The sequence below is a fragment of the Podarcis bocagei genome (genome assembly GCF_964188305.1).
Source record: "Podarcis bocagei genome assembly, chromosome: 11".
NCBI lineage: Eukaryota > Metazoa > Chordata > Lepidosauria > Squamata > Lacertidae > Podarcis > Podarcis bocagei.
This window is the reverse complement of record NC_138136.1, coordinates 4683524-4696055: the sequence shown is the minus strand read 5'-3', so window position 1 is coordinate 4696055 and position 12532 is coordinate 4683524. Positions and strand designations below refer to the sequence as shown.

The following is a 12532-nucleotide window of genomic DNA, read 5'->3' as shown; positions in this document are numbered from 1 at the left end:
TTCCCGGCCTGCTGAGCTGGATTCCTTCCTGGTCGTATGTGGAAGAGATCATCTGAACCAGGCTTCCTCCACCTCGGCCCTTCAGGTGGTTCCGTTCCATATATGATCAGGAAGCGATCCAGTTCTTCAGGCTTGATCAACGGGGAACGGACCTCCCCATTGTTCCTGACCAGCTAGCTAAGGATCATGGGTGGTGTAGGCCAACCACATCTGGACGAGGCCTGGTCTAGACTAAGAGGGTCTCATCTCCACCATGCAGTGCAGACCCTCCCAAGAAGGAGAGATGCCTGGCGCCCAATGGAGACGCTTGTTGGGGGAGATTCTGACCTGATACTTTGGGTTCAAGACGTACCCGGCATGGTCTTGTTGGGCCCCGTACAGAGGACCTGCTGCACCAAGCCGCCAGTGCTGTTGGTGAGGGCTTTGCACTTGCCATCGGCCAGGGTCTCCTTGACATAGACGAACGGCTCCTGGTGAATGGTGACAATCTGGGGGGGGGGGGAAACAGCCCCCCAAAAAGTGAGAAGATGGATCACCATCCTCTTCCCAGCCAAATCGGCTTCTCAACCCCTCTGCTGCCTTCTCCTGGAAGGGGAGAGTTGGATACAGGGATGCCAACATGGAATTCAGAAGTGGTTGAGATGGAAGGGGCTCCATGGTAATCTAGACCAACCCCCCCACCCGACGTGCAACGATTTCCACTTAGGCACCCGGGACTCCAAGGAAGGAGAGCCGGCTTGCTTGCGTCCCGCAAATTTCTCCTGGACGTCAGGCCGGGCTCTCCTTTCTTGGAGCTGGAAGCCACGGGTTCAAGTCCTACCCTCTGGAGCGGGCGGACTTGTTCTTTCTTCCAGGCGAAAGCCCTGGAGATATTTGAAGACGGCTCTCATATCTCCTCATCCTCAGATTGAGTGTTCCTATCTCCTTCGGCCATTCCTCCGAAGGCTCGGCTTCTGGACCCTCAATCATCTTGAGATGTTTGGCTCTAAAGAGAGCCATCTCCTTCAACTGTTCCTCCCAAGGGACCCTCCGTTATCTTGAGATGTTTGAAGATGGCCCTAACATCTCTTCTCAGCCTCCTCTTTTCTGAGCTAAAGAGAGCCATCTCCTTCAAACGTTTCTGCTAAGGTTGAGCTTCTAGACCCTCCAACCATCTTAAGATGTTTGAAGGTGGTTCCCATATCTCCTTGGTCTCCTCTTCTCCATCTCCTCTGAAGTTCCTAACCGTTCCTCCTAAGGCTCAGCTTCTAGACCCTCAAACATCTTGAGATGTTTGAAGATGGCCCTATCATCTCCTCTCAGCCTCCTCTTTTCTGGGGTAAAGAGAGCCATCTCCTTCAACCTTTCCTCTAAGACTCAGCTTCTAGACCCTCAAACATCTTGAGATGTTTGAAGATGGCTCTCATATCGCCTTGGTCTCCTTTTCTCCATCTCCTTCAACCATTCCTCCTAAAGCTGAGCTTCTAGACCCGCCATCATCCTGAGATGTTTGAAGGTGGCTCCCATATCTCCTCTTCTCCATCTCCTTCAACCGTTTCTACTAAGGCTGGGCTTCTAGACCCTCAATCATCTTGAGATCTTCGAAAGTGGCCCTAACATCTCCTCTCAGCCTCCCCTTTTCTGGGCTAAAAAGAGCCATCTCCTTTGACTGTTCCCCCTAAGGCTTGGCTTCCAGACCCTCAATCATCTTGAGATGTTTGAAGGTGGCTCTCATATCTCTTGCTCTCCTCTTCCCCAGCTCCTTCAACTGTTCCTCACCAGGCTGACATTAGTGAGGGAGGGAGGTGGAGCAGAGATGATACCTTGAGCTTGGTAGACATCTCGTAGCCCTGGGGCGTCTCGGTTTCTCCTCCCGGCCAGATGATCTTGCGGTCATTGGGCAGGAACTGCGGAGGTGAGGAGAGAAAGGTTGGGACCAGACCTTCTCTACCAGCCTTCCTTGATAAATGACCATAGAGTCAGAATGGGACCCCCGAAGGTCAGCCAGTCCGACCCCCAGGCCAGGCAGGACCCTCCCATCCAAGGGATACTTACGTGGCTGCCGTTGTAGACGCCGACCTGCACCAACTTGTTGTTCTGCAGGTTCATGACGCTGTAGTTGGCGTACTTGCGGTCCCCGTCCTCGTTGAACTCCACCCGGCCCGTCACACCCTCGGCGTACTTCGTCTGCATCAGTACCCTGGGGAGAAGGCGGGTTGATCGGGATGCGGGGGGATGGAAATGTCTCCCACCAAATTACGGATGTCCTACCATCCCCTCTGACATTTCTCCCATGAAATTACAGATGTCCTATCACCCCTTCTGACATTTCTCCCCCAAAATTATGGACACCCTACCACCCCTTCTGACATTTATTCCACCAAATTATGGACATCGTACCATCATCTCCAACATTCATTCCATGAAAATACTGACATCGTACCATCCCCTCTGACGTTTCTCCCATGAAATTACAGACATCCCACCACCCCCTCCATAAAGAACCCAGGTCCGAGGTGCCTGGGACGCTCTTACCTCTTGAAGAGCGGCCCCGTCTTCCAGATGTTGGTGTTCCCCACGCACCCCCTGGGTGGGTCGGTGATGTTCTCCTTCTCAAACAAGTTGTGGACTGCCTGGGCCACCATGGCCACCGCATCCCGGATATGAGCCGACTCGTTTTTGCCGTTCATGAGTTGTAGACCGATGAGACCTGGGATGGGGGTGGGGTGGGGGGTGAAGACAGATGACTGGGTTGGCCGGGACCCCAGAGGTAATCCAGGTGAACTCGCTGCGAGGCGGAGACCTCAGAAAGGATTTAGAGACGGGAAGGAGAGCACCGCTGGGTGAACAACCGTGGGGCAGCTGGACCATGGGGAGGGGTCACAGGTTACCTTCTGGTGCGTTGCGTAGGGCATTGCCAGAGATCTCCCGTTCCCCCACCAGCCAGACGTAGCCGGGACCTGTCATGTTTTCTTTGGCTGCGGCCGTGTAGACAGTGGTGGCGTCGTCCTCACTGGAGAAAGAGAAGAAGGCTGTTGGGATGGTAGGATGTTTGTATTTTGGTGGGAGAAACGGCAGAGGGGATGTGTAGCAGGAACCCCCCACCCCAATCATTCAGTTTGTACAAACTTCTCACACTCGCACACTACATATGCCACACTTCTGTTATAAATTCATAGAAAAATCAACCATACATCGGATTTGCACTGTTCCATTTTTGTTTTACTCCATATGACAAGGACTATCAAAGGGGGGTGGATTGGTTCTGGTCAGCCATAATCCCTTCACCATCCCAGCACATCCACAGGAGCCCTGCCCAGTTGCTATGCCAACCCTGATGGTCCTAGACAGAAGACCATCAAGATCACAAAGAACTTGCATATGGGAGTGGATTCAGCATGGACTGAAACAAAGGACAACGATCAGATCTTCCCTCTGGGGGCAGGAAACTGCCAACTCCCCTTTGTCTCCTGGAAGTGACTCATGGGGAGGGGGAAAGGAGGAACCAGCCAGGTGACAGGACACTCAGGTTACCACCACAACTCCTCCCTCAACCCCTCCTTTCTGTAATGTATGCATGATGTCAACCCCTCCTTTCTGTAATGTATGCATGATGTTTCTGGGGGTGGGCTTGATCTAGAGGATGGGAATTTCAAAAGTTTTTATAAGGTCTTGCACACCATCTTTCGGGGTCTTTCCTCTCTCCTGCAAGTGAGGGGAACACCCTGTTGCAACAGTTCAATAAAGGCCAAGCCTACAGGCTGCTGTTTTGCTCCAAGTTATCCTGGTTGGTGTCTTTGTTTTTGTCCAAGGGAGCCCTCAGATTTTTCCGGTAACAGATGGAATAGGAGGTCCCTATTTCCTTGGGAGAAATATCAGAGGTGATGGTAGGACGTCAGCATTTTGATGGGATAAATGTCAGAGTGGGTGGTAGGACATCCATAATTTCATGGGAGAAACGTCAGAGGGGATGCTAGGACGTCCCTATTTTCGTGGGATGAATTCTGGAAAGGATGGAATAGGACGTCCCTATTTTCATGGGATAAATGTCAGAGGCAATGGTGGAAGTCCATATTTTCATGGGATGAATTCTGGAAAGGATGAAATAGAAGGTCCCTATTTTCATGGGAGAAACGTCAGAGGGGATGGTAGAAGTCTATATTTTCATGGGATGAAATCTAGAAAGAATGGAATAGGAGGTCCATATTTTCATGGGAGAAACATCGGAGGGGGTAGCAGGATGTCCCTATTTTCATGGGATAAATTCTGGAAGGGATGGAATAGGAGGTCCCTATTTTCATGGGAGAAACGTCAGAGGGGATGGTAGAAGTCTATATTTTCATGGGATGAAATCTAGAAAGAATGGAATAGGAGGTCCATAGTTTCATGAGAGAAACATCGGAGGGGATGGTCGGACGTCCATATCTTCATGGTAGGAACATCAGAGGGGATGGTAGAAGTCCCTATTTTCATGGGATAAATTCTGGAAGGGATGGAATCGGAGGTCCCTGTTTTCATGGGAGAAACCTCAGAGGGAAACGCCGGAGAAATTTGAACGGGGGAAAAACGGGGGTCGCCTCCACTCACCTGACCCCAACCCCGCCCCACCGACCGGCCCTCACCTGGCAGACAAGATGATCACCCTGGCCTCCAGTTCCTTGGCTTCCAGGAGGAGAGACGTCACATTCTTGGTGCCCGGCTCAAACTGAAGGACCTTCTCGGCCTGCAAGGTTGGCGCGAGCAAATGGGGTCAGTCGGCTGGGCCCCGATCCCCCATGCGAGAGCCATGCTTTCCTCAGAAAGATACCTCCTTCTCTCTTTCCAAGGTCTACCTGGAAAGGACTCAGTTGTTCCTCATTTCTTTTCCTCGGTTTTTTTCTCTCCCCCCCGTTCTTTCTTTTCTTTTCTTTTCTCCTGCTGGGGTTAATTTCCTCCCCACCCCCTTAAAAAAATAAAAATCGAATTTTTTATTTTATTTTCTATTTTAAAAAAAGAATCATTTTTCTTTGTTGTTGCACTGGGCATGCAAACAGAAGTCACTCCAGCCCCAAAAGAAGGTCGTGCATTGGTACAGGAAAGAGGAAAAAAAGGCATATATAGAGATACACAGCGGCCGCCAAAGTGATTCCACCCACCGTGGCAAATTGATTTCTCGCTATTTGGTTTTTGCAAAAAAGAAAAATAAAAAAAATTGCAAAATTTGCATTCTTTTTTTCCCTTTTTCTTTTTTTGGAAAATTCTGCAGAATCCCTGCCATCTCGGAAATTGCCGACCAGCCTTTTTCGCTCTGTCATCACCATCTTTGCGACGGCGAGGGAGCCCCTCAGGCGGCGACTGCGAATATCCATATATTGGTTGGCTGGCTGGTTTTGCGATGCAGTTGACCGCTCAAACGCCTGTTGTTTTCCAAAAAACAAAATAATAATAATAATAATAAAAAACAGGAAAAGGGGAGGAAGGGGGAGGGGAAAAACACGCAAGGGGTCCGCCTTGCAAGGGAATTGAAGTGAGCATCTCGCATTTCCTGTTGGGACAGGAAGGGGCAGAGCAGGAAGAGGAGAACAGGAAGGGGGAATCAGATGGTCCAGGAGGAAACAAGGGGGGAGGGGGAATAAACTCGCAAATTCGCTCTGGCTCCACATGCATGGTCTTCCGAAGAAAGACGTCCAGGATGGGATTGCTCCTCAAACTCAAGCTCAAACCAAGCATATCTCAACGGAAAAGAACGTGCGACCCAAAAAAAAAAACACGGAGTCTGCTTGCTGGCTCCAGAGATATCTTTATATTTTTTTCCCTTTAATATATATATATATATCTATATATATCTAAAATTTATTCTAATTTTTTGTGGGGTGCCCGTGGGCCGAGGCGGCCCAATTAATGAATTTAATGAATTTTTTATTTTAATTTTTTTGCTCGTTAGGTTGGTGGGCGGCGTGCATTTCCATGCAAATATACCTTGGGTCCTCGCTTGTTGTCAAAGGATAGCGGTTCGAGGCTGTCAAAGCTCCTTTTTTTACTCTGATGGATAATGTGCACAGAGAAAATATGCAGACACAGAAGAAGATTATAAACAGTTGAAAGAAGAAAGACGGGCACTCAAAGCAAATCCCATATCCAACTCCTCCTGATCCGGGGCGGGGGGGCCGTAACAGAGGAGCAGGGAAAACCCCCTACAAGCTTTCCTATTCAGTTTCCTACAAGGTTTCCTATTAAGTTACTACAAAGTTTCCTATTAAATTTCCAACAAATTTTCCTGCAAAGTTTCCTACAAGATTTCCTATTCAGTTTCCTTCAAAGTTTCTTATTAAGTTTCCTACAAAGTTTCCAACAAAGTTTCCTATTAAGTTTCCTAGAAACTTTCCTACAACATTTCCTATTAAGTTTCCTACAAGGTTTCCTATTAAGTTTGCTATTAAGTTTCCTACAAGGTTTCCTACTACGTTTTCTACAAGGTTTCCTATTAAGTTTCCTGCAAAGTTTCCTACAAGGGTTCCTATTAAGTTTCCTTGAAAGTTTCCTGTTGAATTTCCTGCAATTTTTTCCTACAAAGTTTCCTATTAAGTTTCCTTCAAGGTTTCCTGTTAAATTTCCTACAAACTTTCCCGCAAGGTTTCCTATAAAGTTACTAAAAAGGGCTTCTTAAAAAGTTTCTGATGGGGGTTCCTGACCAGGTTTCCTATGGGGTTTTCCTATTAAATTTCCTACAAAATTTCCTAAGACGTTTCCTACAAGATCTCCTATGGGGGTGTCCTAGGAAGTTTCCTTGGGGGTTCATGCAAGTTCTTCCTCTCTCCTTTAAATCGGTGAAGGTACCTTGCGAGTTTCTGAGGGCAGCTGGACATTTTCATGGGAGAAATGTTGGAGGGGATGGTGGGTTGTCCCTCTTCCCAAATGTTGGTAGACCTCTGAATGCTGGCCGCTTGGAGTGAAAAGCGGGGGCAAGGCCGCCACCCTCAGCTCCTTCCTCCTTGCAGGATTCTCGACGGCCATCGAGAAGAGGACCATGGACCGGATGTCCTGCCTTTGGTCTGATCTAGGAAGGCTACCCATATATGTTGGCTTGGCTGATGTGGAGCCACCAATCACACCACGCGCCAAGGAGGCTCGGCTTCAAAGCCCCCCTCCGCCACTTCCGCTGGAGAAATGTCGGAGGGGGTGGAGCCACGTGGGCCCCCAACCCAGGAAAGAAGGAACTGGACCCTCAGGAGAAGCTGCGATTGGGGAAGTTGTGGACGATTGGACCTTTTATGGTGTTCTTCTAAATGTTGGAGCATCTGGGGCAACCCAGTCTGATGGGTGGGGGTATAGATGACAAAATTATGACCATTATGACTGATCAGATTGTTGTGTTGACCATGAGCTTCTTTGGAGAGGAGGAAGGAAGCAGGTAAAGGGAGCTGCCTATCCCTGCCTCACAAGTCTCTCTTGGGGCTCCTTCCAAACTCTATGATTCCATCTTGAGGTTCCTGCCTTGGTTGAACCAGACAACCCTTCCAGGTCCTTCCCAAGTCCATGATCCAAGCCTACTCTCCTAGACGCTCTCTTTCAATAAGGAAACGGGTTTTTGGCCCAGCTCCAGGTTACGTCTCCCCCCTCGTCTCCCCGTTTTTGCCTCTTTCGGATTTCTTTTTTTTTTAACGTAGTCGGAGAGTTCGGTTTTTTTCGACCATGGCAAAGCAAGTGAAATGAATAAAGAATAACAAACTTTGGTCAGGGACTTAGACGGCCGGCGCTTAAGAGCACAATGTGGGTCATGTTTAACAATGGGAAGAAGAGAGAGAAGGTGTATTTACAGATGTCAATCTACACACGGACGACAAAGCGCGAGACTTTCGAGAGAAGGGTGGGTGGCGGGAAGCTACTGACCTTGGACTCTTTCTCCTCCAGGAGGGTCTCCAGCTTCTTCTGGGCCGCCCGGCCCTCGTGGTCGTCGCTGACGATGAGGATGATGTGGTTCCATTTGTAGAAGCGCATCATCTCAAACCAGACATTGGACTGGTGAGAGTAAGGAGGGACCGTGCGGAGGAACGACAGGTGGATGCTCTGGGGAGAGAAGGAGCCAGAGGGGGCGTCACTGCGGACCAGGTGGGGGCATCCGGGTTGAAACGCCATCCCTCCTACGGAGTGGAAGGAGCCTCTGGAGAAGTTCCATCTTGAGAGCCCACCTGCCTCGGCAGAGAGGTCCATGCTCTGCTCAGCTAATGCATTCTCCATGGGGCTACCTTGGAAGGGGACCTAGAAAGGAGTTGGGGCAACGTCCCTCCTATGGGGTGGAAAGAGCCTCTTGAGGTCTTCCATCTTGAGACCCCACCTGCTTCTCCAGAGAGGTCCATCCTCTGCTCATCTCCTGCTGTCTCCATGGGAAGGTGACTTGGAGATGAGATTGAGGAACATCCCTCCCCTGGGGTGGAAGAACATCTCTAGTACCAGCTCCATCCAAGACCTGGCCATCTGCTTGGTCTACTGCCCTGCTTTCTCCATGGGGCTACCTTGGAAGGAGACCTGGGAACCATTGTGGACAAAGGCCCTGCTGTGCAGTGGAAGGGCCTCTTTAGGAAGCCAATGGGAAAGATCTCCAGAAGGTTTGAGCTGGGTATCCACTAGTATGGGGAAGATACAAAGCTCTACCTTTCCACCAGAAGTTTTGGGCTGGGCGCTCACCAGTATGGGAAAGATACCCAGTGTCCTTTCAACCAGTGAAGGTGGTGTGGGTCTGGAGGAGCTCGGTAGACAGACAGATGTCGACTCCTGAGAAGAACGAATGGCTGTTTCTGAGGAGCATGGGGCACCAGGCATGGTCTGATATGGAGTCACCATGCCTCTAATGGACCAGCCATTCTGGACTCACCGTGGTCCATCTCCGAGGGTCTCCTGGTGGGTCTCCAAGCATGGAGGGTCTCCAAGCAATAAGCGAAGTGGCAGGGAACCGGGCAGAGGAGAAGTCAAAGCCTTCTCCCGCCACATGTCCAGGAGAACGGCGGGTCCCGACCAGCGGGAGCTGTGGGCTTACCTTGTCTGAGTAGATGGACATGCGCGTGGTCAAGCCGATGACCGGGATCCGGTAGAAGCCAGCAGTGTATGACACCGGCGTCGGCGTGAGGTGGTCGTTGGGAGCCGGCGGGTGACTCACCAAGATGGCGTAGACCTGTGGGAGAGACGTTTTCCCCATGGAATTACGGATGTCCTAACATTCCCCTCCAACATTTCTCCCATGAAAATATGGATGTCCTATCACCTTGCCGACAAAGATCCATATAGTTCAAGCTATGGTTTCCCCACTAGTGATGTATGGAAGTGAGAGCTGGACCATCAAGAAGGCTGATCGCCGAAGAATGGATGCTTTTTTGGTGCTGGAGGAGACTCTTGAGAGTCCCATGGACTGCAAGAAGATCCAACAAACCTATTCTGAAGGAAATCAGCCCTGAGTGCTCACTGGAAGGACAGATCCTGAAGCTGAGGCCTCAAGACTTTGGCCACCTCCTGAGAAGAGAAGAGTCCCTGGAAAAGACCCTGATGTTGGGAAAGATGGAGGGCGCAAGGAGGAGGGCGCAAGGAGACAGAGGATGAGATGGTGGGACAGTGTTCTTGAAGTGACCAACATGAGCTTGACCAAACTGTGGGAAGCAGTGGAAGACAGGAAGGCCTGGCGTGCTCTGGTCCATGGGGTCACGAAGAATCGGACATGACTAAACGACTCAACAATAACAACAAGAAGCCATTTCCCTCCGACGTTTCTCCCATTAAATTATGGACGTCCTCGAATGCCTAGGCTTTGACAGGCGGAGAGAGAAGTCGGCTGAGCCAGATTGCAAGATAATATGATTTCCTTAACCGCACATTTAAGGCCTAAATGCCATTTCCCCTCCAGGGACTATTTATGATGAAATGGTCTGGCGAGAAGGAGGCGAAGAGCAATCGATGGAAGGAACCAACCCTATGGAAGCAACTGAGATAGCGTTTCCATGGAAACTTCCTCCTCCCTCTGCTGGCTTCTCCTATAAATGGCCTTTTCTGCTCCGTTTGGGGAAAGAAGGAAGTCTGTAAATGTCGATCAGGTCTGCAATTTGGGTGGCTTCAAAGGAGATACCAAATGAGACATAAATGGGGCCAAAATAGCACCATTTGATAACTTGGGGACCCGGTTTGTTCCTTGGGAAAATGGGCTGTGTTGGGGTATTTTTAAGGTCCCAATATGTGGGTGTGTAAGAGGGAGGGCGGGAGAGAGGGAGGGAGGGGGGAGAGAAGGAGAAAAAGAGAAAAGAGAGGGGAGAGGGAGGGAGGGAGGGAGAGAATGAGAGAGGTAGGATAAGAAATAAAGAAGGAAAGAGATGGAGAGAAAGAGAGGGAGAGAAAGAAAAAGAAAAAGAAAGAGGGAGAGGAGGAGAAAAAATATAGAGAGAAAGAGGGGGGGAGAGGGAGGAAAAGGGGAGAGAAATGGGGGAAGGTAGGGAGAGAAATAAAGAGAGAGAGAGAGAAAGAAAAAGAAAGAGGGTAGGCAGAGACAGGGAGAGGAGGAGAAAAAGAAAAGAGAGAAAGAGAGGGGGAGCAAGGGGGGAGAGAAAATAAGGGAGAGAAAGAGAGAGGGGAGAAATAAAGAGAGAAAGAGAGAGAGAGAGAGAGAGAGAGAGAGAGAGAGAGAGAGAGAGAGAGAGAAAGAGGGAGAAAGAGGGAGAGAGGGAGAGGGAGAGGGAGAGGGAGGGAGGAGAAAAAATAAAGAGAAAACGAGAGAGGGGAGAGAGAAATAAAGAGGGGGAAAGAGTGAAAGAGAGGGAGAGAAAGAAAAATAAAGAGGGAGGGAGTGGGAGGTAGAGAAGGAGAAAAAATAGAGAAAGAGAGGGGAGCGAGGGAGGAAGAGAAAAAAAGTAGAGAAATAGAGAGGGGAGAGAGGGGGAGAAATAAAGAGCAAAAGAGAGAAAGAGAGAGAAAAGGGGGAAAGAAAGAGAGGGAGGGAGGGAGAAAAAGAGGGAGAAAGAGGGGGAGAGGGAGGGGGAGAGAGGTAAGGAGAGAAATAAAGAGGGAAAGGGGGAGAGAAAGAAATAGAGAGAGGGAGGGAGGTGGCAGAGAAGGAGAAAAAATAAAGAGAGGGGGAGCGAGAGAGAGAGAGAGAGAGAGAGAGAGAAAGAGAGAAAGAGAGAAAGAGAGAAAGAAAGAAAGAAAGAAAGAAAGAAAGAAAGAAAGAAAGAGGGGGGTTGTCCCTGGGCTGGTGCCCAAGCCAAGAGGCTGGTTCATAGGGTCAAGGAGTTGTTGGCTGGCCCTTAGTAGGGTCAAGAAGTCCCTAGGCCAGTCCTTAGAGCTGAAGGTTCCCTAGGTTGGTTTCTAAAGCCAAGGGCTCCCTGGGCTGGCCCCCCCAAGCCTGATCCATAGGGTCCCTGGGTGCTCCATAGTAGGGCCAAGGGCCCTCTGGTCGTCTCTTAGGGCTGAAGGTTCCCTAGGTTGGTTTCTAAAGCCTAGGGCTCCCTAGGTTGGTGCCCCAAGCCCACAGTCTGGACCATAGGGTCAAGAGGTCCTTGGCCAGTCCTGAGTAGAACCATGGGGTCCCTAGGCCAGTCCTTAGGGCGGTAGGGTCCCTCGGTTGATCTCTGTGGCCTGCGGGTTCCTAGGTTGCTGCCCCAAGCCCACAGGATCCAGGGGTCCCTGGGTGGTCCTTTCTGGGGCCAACCAGTCCGCCAGGTCAAGAGCCTGGCCCATCACGTCGAGGAGGAGTCCCTAGGGGGTTCCCCCGACCGGTTCTTGGGCGGCGCGGTGCGGCTACCTGGCTGGAGATGAGGTCCTCGCAGACGGAGAGGGCCATCTGGATGGCGTTGGGCTTGTGGGTGACGGAGGTGGCGTTGAGCTGGATCTTCCAGGTGCCATGGCGCTTGTTGGCCTGGTTGATGGCCTCGCGGAAGACCTGCTCGTGCCTCTTGGTGCTCAGCACCGCCCCGATGTTCACCACCTTGGGCTCGCAGCCCCCCCGCGCCACCGAGAAGCACAGCAGCACGGCCAGCAGCAGGAGGCGCATGGCGGTCACCCCACCGTCGCCCGGCGCAGCCCAAGGGCCCCCCAGGCGGCGGAGAACTGCCCCGCAAGAGGGTCTATCCGTGGTCCTGAAGCGGCCCTGTGGAAGAAGCAGAGGCGGCTGCTGTCCCTGGTGCTGAATTGGCCCTTTGCAAAAGGCCGCTGTCCCTGGTGCTGAATTGCCACCGCTGGCAAAAAAAACCGTCACAGTCCCTGGTGTTGAATTGCCCCCCCCTGCAAAAAGCAGCTGTCCCTAGTGCTGAATTGGCCCCCTGCAAAAAAGCCACTGTCCCTGGTGCTGAATCCCCCCCGCCCCCGCAAAAAAGTCACAGTCCCTGAATGCCCACCCCCTTGCCAACAGCCGCCGGATCTCCCCGCAAAAAAGGGGGGCGGCCCCGTCCGCGGTGCTGAAGCACAATGGCGCTGTCCGCGGCGCCGAAATTCCCCTGCAAAGACAGGCGCGCACCCGTGCGCGCGGCTGCGCGCAGGAGAGAAGGAGGAGGAGGCGGCGGCAGGCCAATGCGGCGGCGTTTGGTGTCGGGGGGGGGGCAGG

General features: G+C 51.3%; 1 protein-coding gene across 8 annotated transcripts in view; it reads right to left on the bottom strand.

Moving 5' to 3' along the window:
- LOC308597665 (glutamate receptor ionotropic, NMDA 1) overlaps positions 1–12222 on the bottom strand; it is a 29411-nt gene extending 17189 nt beyond the window's left edge. For 6 of the 8 annotated variants that reach the window (XR_014013095.1, XR_014013096.1, XM_081213600.1 and 3 more), the window contains exons 1-10: positions 11735–12222; positions 8993–9127; positions 7849–8025; positions 5938–6000; positions 4602–4702; positions 2871–2992; positions 2515–2689; positions 2035–2179; positions 1803–1886; positions 353–488 (exon numbers count right to left, since the gene is read on the bottom strand). Coding sequence is in view for 6 of the 8 variants with exons in the window: in XM_081213600.1 (XP_081069726.1) it covers positions 353–488; positions 1803–1886; positions 2035–2179; positions 2515–2689; positions 2871–2992; positions 4602–4702; positions 5938–6000; positions 7849–8025; positions 8993–9127; positions 11735–11983 (1387 nt within the window). In the remaining 2 variants the exon portion in view is untranslated. The remainder of the gene's footprint in view (positions 1–352; positions 489–1802; positions 1887–2034; positions 2180–2514; positions 2690–2870; positions 2993–4601; positions 4703–5937; positions 6001–7848; positions 8026–8992; positions 9128–11734) is intronic. The other 2 variants (XM_081213601.1, XM_081213604.1) reach the window with 2 other exon arrangements.
- Between the last annotated feature and the right edge of the window lie 310 nt (positions 12223–12532).